The sequence below is a fragment of the Haliotis cracherodii genome, unplaced genomic scaffold (assembly GCF_022045235.1).
Source record: "Haliotis cracherodii isolate W230 unplaced genomic scaffold, xgHalCrac1.p SCAF_14, whole genome shotgun sequence".
NCBI classification, from domain to species: Eukaryota; Metazoa; Mollusca; class Gastropoda; order Lepetellida; family Haliotidae; genus Haliotis; species Haliotis cracherodii.
Window position 1 is genome coordinate 37,735,501 of NW_027266269.1, and position 17,757 is coordinate 37,753,257.

Sequence of the window (17,757 nt, forward strand, 5' to 3'; positions counted from 1 at the left end):
AATGCAGCAAACACTAGAAAAACAGATTAAGTGAAGGTCAAATCCCTTGGATTGATCAAACATCAAACTATGCCAGAATAAGGAATTATTACCACATACCATTTAAAATTATATGCAGAAAGGATGAGTCATGGGCTTAACATTTACTTCCAAACTGGTCATCATGGCATCTATATATGCATCAGTTCAGAATACAGAAATCAGCTTCCAGGGCTTTGTAATAATATCATTACCATGAGTCTGACTTGACATCTATGTTTCTTGTGTGAACTTATTGCAAGATTACATACATTACATATGAGAATGACATAAAACTGCTCGAAGTATTAAATTGAGAAACGCAGTGGACCCTCAGGGTTATTTTAAGGTCAGAGAATTCAAAATATTCTTTAAAAAAATATATTGGTAATATTGTCAAATCAAGATTAAAATAACTAATTGTAAACGATGAAACTCAAATAAGCAGCTGCTATTGCCCTGTGCATAATTCATAAACAGAAACAAAATAGAACAAATAGTTCCTTTTGACCAACACATAGTTAAATTAAAATGTATCTTATAAAACATAATCATACATTTCAGATGGACTAATGTGCTAAATAACTCACACACATTTGAGCAATAGTATACAATTATGCATGCTGTTTGAATATACATGATATGGAGTGGGTTAGGGACATATAACTGAACTTCAGGGACACAACAAAATTAATGGACGGCAAATGAGTGAGTGAGTGAGTGAGTTTGATTTTACGCTCCTTTTAGCAATATTCCAGCAATATCATGGCGGGGCACTCCAGAAATGGGCTACACACATTGTACCCACATTATCTTTTAAAATGTAAACATAAAAATAATTGCAATTGAGTAGTTATTAACACTGAGATTCTAATTGGCATTGAAATGATAAAGAAAGTACATTGACACACTCTGAAAATAGTCACAAAAAAGAAAATTAAGTTGTCATTAACCAAACAATGTTATTGTACGTGTTTGAATCAATTCAATGCATTTCAGGACGTACTGCCAAAATCCTTTTCTTGCCATTCATTTCGAGTTAAAGTTGATCATGCGATTTCAGTGCGTTTCAGTATTTATAGAACTATATATATTATGAACAAAATGTATGAGTAGATACCAACAGTAAATAAATAAAACAACACATTATTATAAGTATTTACAATATGTACAAGGATTGTGATACATGCTTAGAAACATATTTATATTGCATTTGTTTGGCATCAGGAACATATGTATATATAGTATGTACCAGTAAATGACAATTATATTGACAATGCAAGATCTGTATCTTGCAACGCAAAGAGTGAGTTGGTATGGTTTTACACTGCATTAGGTGATATTCCATTGAACAAACACTTTAATCCCTAGGATACCCCACTGCCACTTGCAACACAAAGAACAGTCTTTGGAACCATATTTTTGATACACATGAATCTCATCTACTGGATTTGTCTAGAGTCATGACAGCGAATTGGCTTTGATCAATAATTTACCAACATTCCATCCGTATGAGAGTGGGGAGCCCAATAATGAGCTGAACTCATTTCACCCATGTAGGGAATTGAGCCTTTGTGGTGACGAGCCAATCATCTGCTTCTCTAAAGAACTCATGAACTGCAAAGATAACACATATCTATATAAGTTTCTTCCAACTTCTAAATGCCTATAAAAAAACTTAACTACTGAACCACTTGTTCACCTCACAAACTTTGATCCACGAAAATAGTCAAAACATGATTTCAGAGAGCTTACTTCTGACTCTTCCATCTCCATGTCCGATTGGCCTTCAGACGCAGCAGCATCTTCATTAGCTAGCACATCCTCTTCATCCAGTTCCTCAGACTCGGACATCCCAATCTGTACTCCTCGGTCTTCCTAGATGTGTTTTTTCAAGTTGCTTCTTCTGAATCTTCTTCCTCCATGTCCGATTGGCCTTCAGACTCTTCATCATCTACATCATCCTCTTCATCAAGTTCCTCAGATGTGGACATGTCAGTCTGTTCTTCATGGCATACCTCAATGTGCTTCTTCATGTTGCATTTCTGAGTGAACCCCTTCCCACAGAACTGACATTGGAAGGGAAACTTATCAAGATGAGTCACTTTGTGCACCTTCAGGGAACCTGGGAGTGGAAACCGTTTCCCACAAACATCACACGCGTAGGGCTTGTCTTCAGGACTGTGCTTATACATGTGAGCTTTAAGACTCGCAGCTTTGTGAAACATCTTATCACACTCAGTGCACTTAAACTTCTTTTCATCATGCAGCTTCATGTGACTGTGCAGAGAATCCGCTCTTGACATCACTTTTCCACATATCTCACACTCAAAGGACTGCACTGCGGAATGAGTGAGTTTGTGCTGCTTAAGTGATGACCTGTTTGTGTAAGTCTTGTCACATTGATCACACTGCAACAAATCACCCGTGTGAGTCCTCTGGTGCGCCTTGCATGTTTGTTGTGATGAAAAGATTTTGTCACAAATATCACACCTGAAAGACTGACCTGTGTGCACAGACATATGAATTTTCAAACTTGACCTAGTTTGGAATGTCTTTTCACAAACGGTACAAGGAAATGGCCTTTCACCTGTGTGTGATAGAGTGTGTAGTTTTAAATTGTCATATCGACTAAAGGCAGCATCACACTGATCACAAGTATAAGGTTTTTCACCAGTATGGCATCTCATGTGTACTTTCAGTGCACTGGCGTGGGCAAATGGCCTTTCACACACATCACACTTGAAGGACTTGACTCCGGTGTGGACCAGCATATGTGACTTCAGAGATCCTGATCTTGTGAATCCCCTGTGGCACACTGTACAGATGTACGGCTTCTCTCCTGTGTGGGTTCTAATGTGATCTCGAAGCTGCTGCGCTGATTGGAAGGTCTTGTTACATTCTTCACACTTATGGTTTCGTTCTTTCTTGTGGACCCTTTTCTCATGTGTCCGGAGATGAGAAGATTGGGGGAATGCTTTATCACAGATTGTACACTTATAATTGCGCAGTCCAGCATGGAATCTCATGTGTGTCCTGAGGGAAGACTTCTGTGAGAATTGCTTTGAACAAACATCACATTTATGAGCCTTAACTCCAGTATGGGTGACCATGTGGGAACGGAGTGAGTCCTTCCTGTTGAAGCGGCTTGGGCATAATTTACATTGAAATGGTTTTATACCTGTGTGGATTTTCATATGACCTGTTAAATCCACAAAGAACTGATGACAGACTGTACACTCTGACTTTGGTTTCTCCAGCCCATTATGTTCAAGCATATGATTATCCAAAGACTGTTTGCAAGCAAACTTCCTCTCACACACCGCACACTTAAATCGTTTGAGACCAGTATGAGATATCATATGTGTTGTCATGTTCGACTTCTGTTTAAAAGTTTTCTGACAAACTTCACACTTATACAGTGTCACTTGATCATGCAAGCGCATATGAATCTTCAAATAATCCCGACGCTTAAATGAAGACTCACAAACTCTACATTTGTAGGGCTGTGCTTCTGAATGTGTAAGGCTGTGTGTTTTCAAAGAGCTCAGACTATAGAATGCTTTTTCACATGTATCACATTTGAATGACCTTGTTCGATCTGTATGGATCAGTTCATGCTTTTTCAGATTGTTCAAATCCCTGGTGATGAAGTTACACTGCTGACATTTGTAAGGCTTGTCATCACTGTGGGTCTTCACATGTGTATTTAGAGAGGAGGACGTCGCGAAACATTTGCCACATTTCTCACATTTGTAGTTCTTTAGTCCGCTATGAGTCAACATATGTTTTTTCAAATCTTTTGATGTAAAGAACATTTTCCCACAGTTCTGACAGTCATGTTTTCTGACAGCATTATGGACAACTGTATGTGCAGCAAGACGGGCCTTCGTTGTAAAGGTTTTATCACACTGTTGACATTTGAAAGAATAATCTCCAATATGAATCTTTGTATGGTCATCAAGCACAACTTTGCTTTTAAAACATTTCTCACAAATATCACACTTAAAAGGACGTTCTTCAGAGTGAGACAGTTTATGATTTTTCAGTGCAGTGGAGGTTCTAAAAGTACTCTGACACTGGTCACATGGATGTGGTTTGGTTCCAGTATGTATTTTTAAATGGTCTTTCAAACTGTTTCGGTCAGAAAAGCTTTTGTCACAATATGTACACTTGAAAGGTCTTTCACCTGTATGGATACGTAAGTGGTCATTCAATCCCCTTTTCTCATAAAATGCTTTATCACAAATTTCACAAACATGAGATCTCTCACCAATATGTCGCCTAATATGCACCTTCAGACTGCCATTGTCACCGAAGCACTTGTCACAGTGCTCACACTTAAATGGTTTTGTTCCTGTATGGATGTTGGTGTGTTCTAGAAGAGATGCTTTTTGAGTAAAGACCTTTTCACAGACATCACATTTGTGGGTCTTTATTTCAACAGGCCTCTTCAACATGGTATCGTTCTTCTTTTCATGGTGTTTTTTCTCATGTTGCTTCAGATGGGATTTGTCAGAAAATGTCCTACCACAATGTTCACATTTTAATGGGGAGTTGGAATGTTTCTTCATGTGATGTTCAAGGTGTGCAGCAGAGGAATACCTTTTCTCACAAACACTACATGAGAAATTCTTTTCCTTACAAATTTGTGCATCTTCTGAAATGACAGAAGACCCAAGCACAGTCTCTTTCCTCCGTTTCTTTGCCATTGGCGACTTCTCATTAACTCCATCATCGCCTACACGCTTTCTTTTTTCAGATCCTTTTGTCTTGCCTTGATCAGGTTCAGTCTTTTCTGCATGTCTTCTCTTGTGTTTTTCTAAATGGTCTGCATCAGAATAAAACTTCCCACACATATCACACCTGAATTTTTTATGACCTGGTTGTGACTTCTTGGATGAGTTCTGTTCAGTATAAATTTCACCAGTCTCAGTCTCAGTCTCCACTGGTATTGTCAGTCTGTTCTGTTTTGTAGATGTTCCACCATTCTCGGTCTCAGCTGGTATTGTCAGACTGTTCTGTTTTGTAGATGTTCCACCATTCTCGGTCTCAGCTGGTATTGTCAGACTGTTCTGTTTTGTAGATGTTCCACCAGTCCCAGTCTCAGCTGGTATCGTCTGTCTGTTCTCCTGTTTTGTAGATGTTTCACCAGTCTTGGTCTCACCTGATATTGTCTGTCTGTTCTCCTGTTTTGCATATGTTCCACCAGACTCGGTCTCACCTGGTATTGTCAGACTGTTCTGTTTTGTAGATGTTCCACCCGTCTTGGTCTCAGCTGGTATTGTCTCTCTGTTCTGTTTTTTAGATGTTCCACCAGTCTCGGTCTCACATGGTATTGTCAGTCTGTTCTGTTTTGTAGATGTTCCACCAGTCTCAGTCTCACCTGGTATTGTCAGACTGTTCTGTTTTGTAGATGTTCCACCAGTAATGGTCTCAGCTGGTATTGTCAGTCTGTTCTTCTGTTCTGAAGATGTTCCACCAGACTTGGTCTCAGCTGGTATTGTCAGTCTGTTCTGTTTTGTAGATGTTCCACCAGTCTCAGTCTCACATGGTATTGTCAGACTGTTCTTCTGTTCTGAAGATGTTCCACCAGTCTTGGTCTCACCTGGTATTGTCAGACTGTTCTGTTTTTTAGATGTTCCACCAGTCTCGGTCTCACATGGTATTGTCAGTCTGTTCTGTTTTGTAGATGTTCCACCAGTCTCAGTCTCACATGGTATTGTCAGACTGTTCTTCTGTTCTGAAGATGTTCCACCAGTCTTGGTCTCACCTGGTATTGTCAGACTGTTCTGTTTTTTAGATGTTCCACCAGTCTCGGTCTCACATGGTATTGTCAGACTGTTCTGTTTTTTAGATGTTCCACCAGTCTCGGTCTCACATGGTATTGTCAGACTGTTCTGTTTTGTAGATGTTCCACCAGTCTTGGTCTCAGCTGGTATTGTCAGTCTGTTCTTCTGTCCTGAAGATGTTCCACCAGACTTGTTCTCAGCTGGTATTGTCAGACTGTTCTGTTTTGTAGATGTTCCACCAGTCTCAGTCTCAGCTGGTATTGTCAGTCTGTTCTGTTTTGTAGATGTTCCACCAGTCTCAGTCTCAGCTGGTATTGTCAGTCTGTTCTTCTGTTCTGAAGATGTTCCACCAGACTTGGTCTCAGCTGGTATTGTCAGTCTGTTCTGTTTTGTAGATATTCCACCATTCTCAGTCTGGCCTGGTATTGTCAGTATTCCACCATTCTCAGTGTCACCTGGTATTGTCTGTCTGTTCTTCTGTTCTCTAAATATTCCACAATTACCTGGTATTGTCGCTCTATTCTTCTGATCTGTTGATGTTCCACCAGTCTCAGTGTTACCTGTTGCTGTCAGTCTGTTTTTCTGTTTTGTCGACATTTCACTTGTACCACCTGGTCTAGTATCCTCATTCTGTTTCTCTTGTTTAATTTCATCGTGTTGTCTCTCATGATTCTTAAGATGATAAACATCTGTGAAGGATTGCTCACATTTATTACATTTCAACAAAGCACTTTTCTTTCCATGTTCCTTCATGTGTGATTTCACATCACTCCAATCAGGAATTATTTCTTCACACACTGTGCACCCGAAGCCACCGTCCTTTCGGTGGTCAGTGAAATGAGTCTCCAAACTTTCAGATTCTTGAAAAGATTTCTTACATAAGTCACAACTGAAAGTCTCCAGATTATGCATCTTTTTCATATGGATCTTCAAATTGGACAATAACAGAAATTTCTTTGTGCATATTTCACATAGGAATTCCCCTTGTTGAGCATGTCTTTTCTGATGCGCTTTCAAAGTACGAGCAGTAGTAAACCTCACATCACACTGTTCACACAGAAACTGCTTCATCACCTTCTTACAAAGCCCTTGCTTATGTCGGAGTAAAGTTTCCTCACTGAAGAAACCAGTCATACAGACATTACATTTAAATGGCCTGCTAGAAGTGTGAATTTTCCTGTGTGACTCAAGTTGTTTCAAATCAATGAACTTGCGGTTACATTTATCACATTCGTGTTTTCTTTCACTGTGTACCCTCTGATGTGTTCGAAGATGGGAAGGTTGGGTAAAAGTTCTGTTACATATTTTGCACAAGTAAGGACGTTCACCTGTGTGAACATGCATGTGGAGATTGAATGTTTGTTTGTTGGCAAAAGTTTTTGGACACACATCACACTTAAATGGCTTTGCCCCTGTATGGATTTTCATGTGCTGCATAAAATCATGAAAGTGAGAAAAAGCATTTCCACATACATGACATGCGTGATTCCTGCCACCAATATGAGTTGTCATGTGAGTTTTTAAGCCATGAGCCTCGGAAAATGTTGCATCGCAAAGGTAACACTTGAAATCCTTTTGTCCTGTGTGTATCTTCATGTGGCCTTTCAGATGGGCAGATCGTTTGAATGGTTTACCACAGACATCACAATCAAACTTCCGTTCACCATGAATTTTGACGTGTCTTGCCAACAGTTTTGGATCCTTAAACACTTTATCACAAAACTCACACTTTACGGATAGGTTATTGTGTATGATCTTATGGGACTTCAAAGAAGAGAAAACAGAAAAACGCTTTCCACAGACAGAACACTCATATGGCTTCTCTCCTGTGTGTGAACGCATGTGTACTTTCATCTTACCTTGGCAAGAAAGAGTCTTTCCACAAATGTTGCACTGAACAGGATTTCCCCCCGTATGAACAGTCATGTGTTGGCTGAGGTTGCTTGTGGAATAAAATGCTTTGTGACAAATTTCACACTTGAATGTGCGGTCCATGTGTATTTTCATGTGATGATTCAAAGAAGACTGAGAAGCACATCTCTTGTGACAAACTTGACAGCTCAATGGCAGAACATTTTTTTCTCCCAAACAAACACTGTTACTTGGGCCAGAGGTCTCTGATTTGACAGGGGTTTCCACACTAGAAGGTTCCAGGGCACTGCAGTTGCTTTCAGCAATACTTGAAGACTTTGGCTTCAATTCAACACCAAGAGCCTCATAGTTACTTTGTTTATTGTTTTCATCTACTGATGAATGTGGTTGAATGTTTGTGGTAGACTGATCCGATGCTTGTGTTAATCGGGAGGCTATTACCTTTGCTGTAGATGGTTTATGAGTAGTGCTTGAATGGGGTTGCTGCATCATGTTTCTGTGGTGCATTAATTTCTCATCTGAAGACTTCTTTTTAACAGAACTATTGACAATCTGGGTTGTCACTCGGTGTTTGTTATTGCATACTTCTATGCTTCTAAAACATTTTTCATTGGATGTTTCTGACTTTGATGCAACAGTGTCATATATTTCTGTGGAACTGGAAGGACCAACAATGTTGATATGTGAGACATTTGTTGAACTATTTAATTTGACATTGTCTATTATAGTTTCTGAAAGCATAGTGTCAGTATCACTGTGTTTAGTATTGCTAGTATCAGCTTGTGCTGGATCACTTGACTTTGAAGGCAATGGTTTGGAACCAACACTTGTACCCATACGACCATTACTCAACTTTGTAGGCAATTGTTTGGAGCCACCATCAATCAACTTTGTTGGAAAAGGTTTGGCACGAACACTTGTATCCTTGCCACTATCACCTGACTTTGTAGGTGAGGGTTTGGAGCCACTATCACCTGACTTTGTCGGCGAGGGTTTGGAGCCACTATCACCTGACTTTGTAGGCGAGGGTTTGGAGCCACTATCACTCGACTTTGTAGGTGAGGGTTTGGAGTCACTATCACTCGACTTTGTAGGCGAGGGTTTGGAGCCACTATCACTCGACTTTGAAGGCGAGGGTTTAGAGCCACTATCACTCGACTTTGTAGGCGAGGGTTTGGAGCCACTATCACTCGACTTTGTAGGCGAGGGTTTGGAGCCACTATCACTTGACTTTGTAGGCAGGGGTTTGGAGCCACTATCACTTGACTTGGTAGGCAAAGTCTTGGAGCCACTATCAGTAGACTTTGTTGGCAAAGATTTCGAGCCACTGTTACTTGACTTTGTAGGCAAAGGTTTGGAGCCAATATCACTCGACTTTGTAGGCAAATGTTTGGAGCCACTATTACTTGACTTTGTAGGCAAAGGTTTGGAGCCAACACTTGTATCCCTGCCACTAGATATTGCTGCTGCTGCTGCTGCTGCTGAAGTAGAAGAATGCTGCTTATAACTTTTAGCTCTTTGCTTTCTGACTGAAGACGCCTCACTTGATGTCTTTGTACGTCGACTAGACTTGTGACGTCTTGACTGGGAGGCAGTTTGTTTTCGTTTTGACTTATCACTTGAATTATGTCCTCTTCCCTTATGTCTTGAGGAATGTTTGTGTTTATGTCTCGTGTCAGATGCTGCCTGTGACTTGTGACTCTCTGAAGAACATGAATGACTTGATGACATTGTCACAGAATTTGAAACACTAGGTATTTCATAGTTGGGGCTTGATTTTAAAGTTTCAGGAATCTTTGGGGTAAAGTGTGTTGATGTTTCTTCCATAACTCTTTTTGATACACATTCTGACACATGTGCTGCCTTGAACTGTGTGCTCTTGCCAGATATATCAATGTCAGTATTAAACGTTTCTAAACATTGTTCTTGTTTAACCAAATGATTAAGCTGATGATGGTCAGCGGATGGTGCTCTCCCTTCAGCATCTTTGGTTGAATGTTGAATAATCTCTAACGGTTGTCCACAACCATCCTCCTCAACAATTTCCGTCTTCACATCCATGCTGTCCTTTGAGGGGGTGGATGTTGTCTCCCTTAAATTATTCAATGCATTTGCAATCTTGATGTCCATATGACCATGATGTGACTTTAAGGGTAGTTTTTTCGAGCTGTCTTTCGAATCACTGTCACCTCCTGGATGTAGTCCAAGAAAATGCTGGAATGAAGGTAAATCCTCATCACTGTCGGATTCAGGGTCACTTGAAGCAACGGACACATCATCTGCACAGACTCCTTCAGATTCATGGCAATACTCCTCCTGTTCACTACAGAAAGAGTTCTGTTCTGACTGCTTCTGATCTGACTGGTCCTCTTTTGCCTGTTCATCATCAGACTGTTCCTGCTTAGGAATAATACTCTGGCTGTTCGCATCTTCATATAATTTTCCATGTCCTTGATCACAGTTTTCTTCAAGTTTTATATCTTGAACATTTAACAGTGCATTTTTACAGTGTTGCACTTCATTACTGTTTTCTTCTGATGGCTCCTGCTTATTGCCAAACCTAGGCTCCTCCCGGACATCCTCACTGGATGAAGAATAGTCTTCTAGTGGTTCAATTTTAACCTGAATGTTTTCATTCAACTTACAGATAAGGGCATCTTTTTCAAGCTGAATTGCAGGCAAAGAAGGAAGCTTTTCTTTTTCACAAGTATTTCCAACACTTTTGCCATTTATCTTTTGAGTGTGGACAGTGTCTGAAAGTTTCCCCTTATTTGACGAGTCTATTTTGTCAGTATCGGATTTAAATGTAATTGTCTCATCACAATCACTATCAGCAGGTTTGTCTTCTGTTACTGCTTGCTCATCGTGAACTTCACTTTCCTCACAAGCTTCAACTCTGTTGCACTCCACTGTTGCTTCCTTTGGATGTTTGTCATTACCATTCTGACTTTTATTGAAAACCTCGTCATCTTTTGACAAAGATTCAGTTTCATCTGTCACTTGTTCTGGCACTATTTGTTTGGCATCTTGCCATTCCAAATTATACCTCAAAAGACACTCTTCCTTTCCAGTCAAGCTATTGGATGGATAAGATTCAGCTTTGCTGAAGTTTCCTGTTTCATCGCCAAGTTTTGATGTCTCTGCTGCATCGGTATCAGCTGAAGGTTCTGTTGAAATTTCAGGAGCTTTTCTCATAGATAAATTTGATTCACACTCATTTTCTGGAACATTTCCAAAATAAGTCCCTAATAAAGGCTGAGCTGTTTGTTCTGAAGGCAAATCAAGCAAGACATGTTTCTCCTTTGATATATCAAACTGAATTGGCACATCCTTTTCATTTTCTACACCTGATATCCATTCTGGAGAGCTACGCAAACATTTGAAACTTTCAGATTTCAAAAACTGATCCTTGTCATTTACACATGACATGACTCTTGTTTCACTGAGAGAATGATTTTCATACAGTTGATTAATTCCATCTGAAGCCTGCATTGCTGAACTGTCAAACGACAAACTCTTTAAACAAAAAACATCTTCAGAATGAGATTCCCCGACTGTTTTAATCACCTCCTCAACAGTTTGTGATGGTGCTCTGGTATCATTACTCGAAAAACAGTCTGGTCTTTGTTCATCCCCACAGCTTTGAGAATTCTCCTCTGAAGATATCCATTCATAGTATTTGTTTTGGTCAATCGGATCACAATTAGGGTGCACCTCATCCTGTGACTGAGCATCTGTTTCAGAAGGTGAAGAAATGTCTTCTAACACAACATTATAAGGAGATTTATCTTCCTGGTCCAGTCCACTTGTGACAACATCCTTTGAAGCAACGTGACTGGGGTCAGTATCTGAAAGTTCGTTGTCTTCAAGACTCCTAAAATCATGTACAGCACCACAGTATATTTCCCTGATATGGTGCTGTACTACTTCAGTGTTGTTAAAAGAGATATTTTCCTGATCTATGTTATCTGGGACTTGTTTACTAAACTTAGAATGGCCTTGGTGGACTTTATCACCTGACTGTTGATGTGGTCTTTCAAAGTTGTCATTTCCATTTCTAATACTGACAGTTGTTGGACGTTCAGTTGGTTGCGATCTGTCTACTGATAAAACACAGTGTTCAGTTGGTCGTGATCCGTCTTCCGATTCAAAGCGGTGTTGTGGCATGTGTTCCAAAACACTGTGGTCAGTTGGTTGTGGCCCGTCTACTGATGCACAACGGTGTTCACTTGGTCGTGATCCGTCTTCCGATTCAATACGGTGTTGTGACCTGTCTACTGACACAACACAGTGATCAGTTCCATCAGTCCTTTCCTTGTGGTGCATAGACACGTGTCCTGCTTCAGACAGAGACTGTTGACCTCTGTCGTTAGCATCATATAATGGAAGTGTATTTGTGTGAAGTAATCTCTCCTGCTCAGAAACCAGCTTTTTTGATATCGTTGATTCATCAGATACATTGGGAGCTATTTGAGGATCTATGACATTCAATTTGAGATAATTCATGTTGTGATTATACACTTCCGTCATCTGCTGTTCTCCAGTTGTTGCCTCTGCAGATGTGCCAGCACTGAATGCACATCTGTTTGGTACTGAAGATAACTGCCTATTCCCTACACACACACAAGAAGCATCTCTTTTTGCTTCAAGCCCACCATCATCACCACTTGTGTGTCGATGTTTCCCACATGTGTCATAGTAGTCCCAACTTTCAGGTTCTGTGTATTCCAAGTTTCCATTAACACAGTCTGCATTACCAGATGCCTTCGCATAGGGAAGAACTGTGCTTGTTGCTTTTGTCAGAATACTCAACAATAGCTTTAATCCCGAAGATTTTTCTTTCTTTGAATTTCTGTGCTTTCTTGCTCCGGCCTTGAATGGTTCATTGATCATGTGAAGGGTCTTGGGAACACTGGGGTGAGTTTGCATATTTTTGTCAAGCTTAACTTTGACAGCAGATGCTGATGATATGCAAGATTCTTCACCAATTCTTTCACAGACTGCAGTATTAGCATCTAAATCACTGTTAATGCAAAAATCACTGTCTTGATCTTGTGAGTCTGATGCAGATGCTTCAGTAAATGAACCTTTGACCTGTTCATCCCTAATGGTTGTACTTGTGACAATTTTATCCCACCTTAGATGTTCACTATGATCTTCCCTCTGTCTGGGTGTTTCATAACTGTTGTCACCGTTACCTGTGAATTGCAATTCTCCCCCTTCAGTTTCTCTCAGACCCAAAGGGGATTTGTTTCTCAAATTGTTCAGTTTTTCTCTTAAATCTGTGTTTGAACATTTCCTGCTTTTTTCAGATTGAGGCATTTTCTTTAAGATTATATTGCAATGTCTTCTTTCTGCCCTAGGCTTCGAGCTAGAATCCTCACTTTGATGCCTAGGAGATGCTTGTACAATATTCTCATCCTTCATGTTTGAACATCCCTGAGACATGTTTGACTCAGCAGGTTTCCTTGGGGATCTTTCATGTCCATAAGACTGATCTTCTAACCATCTACTTGGGGATCTCTTATTCCTATAAAACTGATCTTCTAACCATCTATTTGTGGATATTTCATTTCTGTAAAACAGCTCTTCTAACCACCCACTTGGGGATCTCTCATTTCTATAGAACTGCTCTTGTAACCATCGACTTGGGGATCTCTCATTTTTATAAAACTGCTCTTCTAACCATCTACTAGGGGATCTCTCATTTTTATAAAACTGCTCTTCTAAGCATCTACTTCGGGATCTTGCCTTTCGACTAGAAGTCGACTTTTCTAAACATCTGCTTGAAATTTTGCAATGGTCGCCTTTTTTTACACTATGTCTCCTGTGGCTGTGCGAACGAACAGAATCCTCTCTGTGTCCAGACCTACATGAGTCATGTCTGTGTGATCTTTTCTTTGGGGACCGAGAATAATCAGAATCATGCCTGTCTCTGTGACTATGAGAAGACTCTTGCCCATGCTGCCTAACACTTTCTTGGGTGCTGCTCCTATGACGTTTTGATGCTGGTGTTCTGGGGCCCCTTTCAGAAGACCTGTTTTCTGATCTTGAACGTCCTGTGTCCTCTTTCAAATGTCTCTGATCAGCCTCTGCAGCTCTGTAGTTGGACGACAGAAAATCATACTTCCTTTCATACCTATCACCTTCCTGTTCATCATGTAAAAATGACCTGGAGCTTCTCGACGAGTGATGTCTCTTTTTTTTTGGTGTTCGCCCACTTCTACCTTGAACACTGCCCTTTCCATGTCTGTTTTCAGGTTTTGAAGGATCAGAATATCTAACTGCTTTGGAGAATTTAATTATTGGAACAGCCAGGGGAGTACTTGGAGAAACAGGCTTCTGTACGACACTCCTTAGTTTTCCAGTCAACCCAACATAACCACCTTTCTTATTAGAACTCGATAATACTGCAAAACCATGCACTTCTCTGGTGTCTTCAGGATTTGTCTTGTGATCTACAGAATCCTTACAGTGTAGATTCCTATCAGGATAACAACTGACCTTATCCTCACAGGGCTCCATGGTCCCTTTGTGTCTTAACTCAGATTCTGCTAAGTTCCGATGCTTTTCACAATTTTGTTGAGAAAGAACTTTATCACCAGCTGTTGGTTCTGGGACATTATCAGGGAGTCTCTTTTGTCGTTTTGTCAGTTCACTAATTTTGTCCTTGTCAGACCCAGACATCCAATGTAAATGTCTCTTTGCAGGAGGAGTTACAAACTGAAGATGGTTCTCAGTCTTACTTGTAGATGGTATGTCAAAACATTGCTTCTCTTTGCGGACTATCTGAGGACAGTGTTCTTCACTGGTAGTCAATAGCAGAGAGCTTGGAGTCTTGTTATCTTCACTGGTAGTCAATAGCAGAGAGCTTGCAGTCTTGTTATCTTCACTGGTAGTCAATAGCAGAGAGCTTGCAGTCTTGTTATCTTCACTGGTAGTCAATAGCAGAGAGCTTGCAGTCTTGTTATCTTCACTGGTAGTCAATAGCAGAGAGCTTGGAGTCTTGTTATCTTCACTGGTAGTCAATAGCAGAGAGCTTGCAGTCTTGTTATCTTCACTGGTAGTCAATAGCAGAGAGCTTGGAGTCTTGTTATCTTCACTGGCAGTCAAAGGCAGTGAGCTTGGAGTCTTGTTATCTTCACTAGCAGTCAAAGGAAGTGAGCTTGCAGTCTTGTTATCTTCACTAGCAGTCAAAGGAAGTGAGCTTGGAGTCACATTATCAAAACTTTTCTTCTCATTACTGGCTTTCTGATGACTTTGTTTTTGACTGATCATCAATGGACATGAGCTTGGAATAATCTTATCAATTTCTGCTTTCCTATCATTAGACAATCTGGTCTGTTTACTCCCTGCAATGCTTGCTGTCATCTCAGTTCTCATGTCTGAGTATTCATTGGCTTGTGAAGATTGCTGCTCCTCTACATTTGCTGTCTGTCTATTTACAATTTCACAAGCTTGAACTTCAGCATTTGTACTTGTATGTAATTCCTGTACAGGATGGGTCCCAATAGTGCCTTCACCATACTGAATGCTTGTTGGCCTTTTACCCTGTAAAGGAAGTACAGGACTATCTACACCACTACCTTTCTTGTGTTTTTGAGTAGAGCCTATCAGACTTACATCTTTGTCTGCAGATTTACAATACTGTGTTGCTGTTTCCTTATGCCAAGATGTGACAGCATCTGCTAGCACATCACATCTTTCTGTTGGAAAAGAATCAGTCAATTCAGTGTCCCTCAGCATCCTCTCGGAAGTTTCAACATTGGACTTGTGACTGATAGCAGACTGACTAGTTTTTACAGAATATTTTGAGCTTTCATGACTATCACGAATATGTGTTTCAGAAGTTCCACTAATATGTTTAATGTTAGATATCACTGGAACCATTTTGGATAGAGTTTCAACTTCCTGCATTTCATGGCACCCTTTGGATGATTTCATAGACATAGAACCACAACCACTTCTGGATGGAATCTGAAGTTTTTCTTGTGACAAAGTGTCAGTCTGATGATCACACTTTCTATGTGGAATTGTGGAAACTCCAAGGTTACTCACAGAATAAGGTTCAGCTGTCTTGTCTGTACATTGCTCAGTGGAAACGTCACCAGTTGGATCATATTTCTGTGCTTTAGATGCAAAAGCACCATGTTGTGTAACACAGTCTTCTCTCCCTTTGCTGACAAATATGGGTTGTTTTGCATGAAGGAGTTCAAAAACAGAATTATCAGGGTTTGGTGTGTGATATGTTGACTCACTCTTCCTCCAAGAACCCTGAGACTTGTGAATGTTTTCAAGATGTTTCGCCGTCTTTTCCTCAGACATTTTTTGTATGATTCTGCTCTGTTTCCTGGTAGATTTATTAACGCCATTCTTCATAACATGTTTCAGTTCTTGCATACTTTTCTCCCCAGTAAAACATACCCTGTCTTTACGTTTTGGTTGAGGTGGTGATTCTCCAGCCAGATTATGTGTATTTAGTTCAAGGCTAGTCAATTTTATTTCAGCACGTTCCCATTTTGATTCATCAGGATTGAAAGGGCTCAAAGATATTTCACATCTTGCAGCATGTTTCTTCTGATCACAAACAGAATGGTTATCCCTTGACACACGGTTATCTGCAAGTAGGTCTCCTTTTGTTTCTAAGGCAATATGATGAGGGCTTTCAGAGTTTGACAAATGATGATTCTTGTGACTTAGCTCAAAAGAATCCTTTTGACCATCTCCAGAACTGATGGACTGATAACTGACTGATGGGGAATTGATGGAAGAGAGATTCTCACAACTGTCTCGGTGTCTAGTCTCTGATTTCCCATGATTAGACTGTCCTCCATGTTTAATCAAGGACACTGAACTTTGAGTGATCATATCGACTTTGGCCTTTCCTTCACCAGACAATCTCTTTTGATGTTTGTTCCCTGAGACGCTAGCTGCCTCCTTAGTTCTAACACCTGGGTGTTCAATTTGATGTGGACCTTGCCTTTTAGGTACATCTGCTGCCTGAGTATGTACACTTCTATTACTTTGAGCTTCACAAGACACAACAGAATCGGTACCTACATGTAGATGTTCTGCAGGTTTCCCTGTAGTAACACTATCATTCTGTGTACACTGACGGCTTTTCTTTTGGGATGATTGTATTTGATTATCCTCATCTCTCTTCCTGTTGTCTTGCGATGAACAAATGAGTTTATTCCAATGTTCAACTCTGAATGTGTGGTGAGAATCCTTCTGTAAAATTGTGCCAGTTTGGTCAGAGGCAGCTTTGTCGTCTGTATTCTGTGGCCTTGGGTCAGGTTTACCAGAAATACTTTCAACCTTATCTGAATTCTGTGGCCTTGTGTTGTGTTTACCAGATACACTTTGGCCCTTATCCGAATTAAGAGGCTTTGTGCTTGGTTTAGCAGAAACATTTGGAAGCTCATCTGAATTCTGTGGCCTTGCATTGTGTTCATCAGAAATATTTTGGACCTCATCTGAACTCTGTGGTCTTCTGCTGGGTTTATCAGAGACAATTTGAGCCATGTCTGGTTTCTGTCCATTTTTGATTGGCTTAGCAGAGACATTGAAAACATTGTCAGAATTCTGCAGCATAGTGTCAGTTATATCAGAGGTCCTGGCACCTGATTTTTTGGGCCTTTTGATTGGCTTTTCAGAGATAATGGCAACCTCAACTAACATCTGCTGACTTTTTCTGGCCTTATCAGAGACACTGGTGACATCAGTCGGCTTCTGCTGATGTTTTGGGGCCTTATCAGAAACACTGGCGACATCATCCAGCTTCTGTTGACTTTTTCTGAGCTTATTAGAAACACTGGCGACATCATCCGGCTTCTGTTGACTTTTTCTGGCGACATCATCCGGCTTCTGTTGACTTTTTCTGGCTACATCATCCGGCTTCTGTTGACTTTTTCTGGCGTTATCAGAAACACTGGCGACATCATCCAGCTTCTGTTGACTTTTTCTGAGCTTATTAGAAACACTGGCGACATCATCCGGCTTCTGTTGACTTTTTCTGGCGACATCATCCGGCTTCTGTTGACTTTTTCTGGCTACATCATCCGGCTTCTGTTGA

At 40.4% G+C, this 17,757-nt stretch overlaps 1 protein-coding gene across 1 annotated transcript in view; it reads right to left on the reverse strand.

The window, feature by feature from the left end:
- Positions 1 to 1,849: 1,849 nt before the first annotated feature.
- LOC139460810 (uncharacterized) overlaps positions 1,850 to 17,757 on the reverse strand; it is a 35,386-nt gene continuing 19,478 nt past the window's right edge. Inside the window, exons 4-9 of the mRNA XM_071242284.1 lie at positions 14,901 to 17,630; positions 8,765 to 14,519; positions 6,236 to 8,692; positions 5,900 to 6,142; positions 5,164 to 5,296; positions 1,850 to 5,052 (exon numbers count right to left, since the gene is read on the reverse strand). Of these exons, the coding sequence (XP_071098385.1) occupies positions 1,911 to 5,052; positions 5,164 to 5,296; positions 5,900 to 6,142; positions 6,236 to 8,692; positions 8,765 to 14,519; positions 14,901 to 17,630 (14,460 nt within the window). The 3' untranslated portion in view covers positions 1,850 to 1,910. The remainder of the gene's footprint in view (positions 5,053 to 5,163; positions 5,297 to 5,899; positions 6,143 to 6,235; positions 8,693 to 8,764; positions 14,520 to 14,900; positions 17,631 to 17,757) is intronic.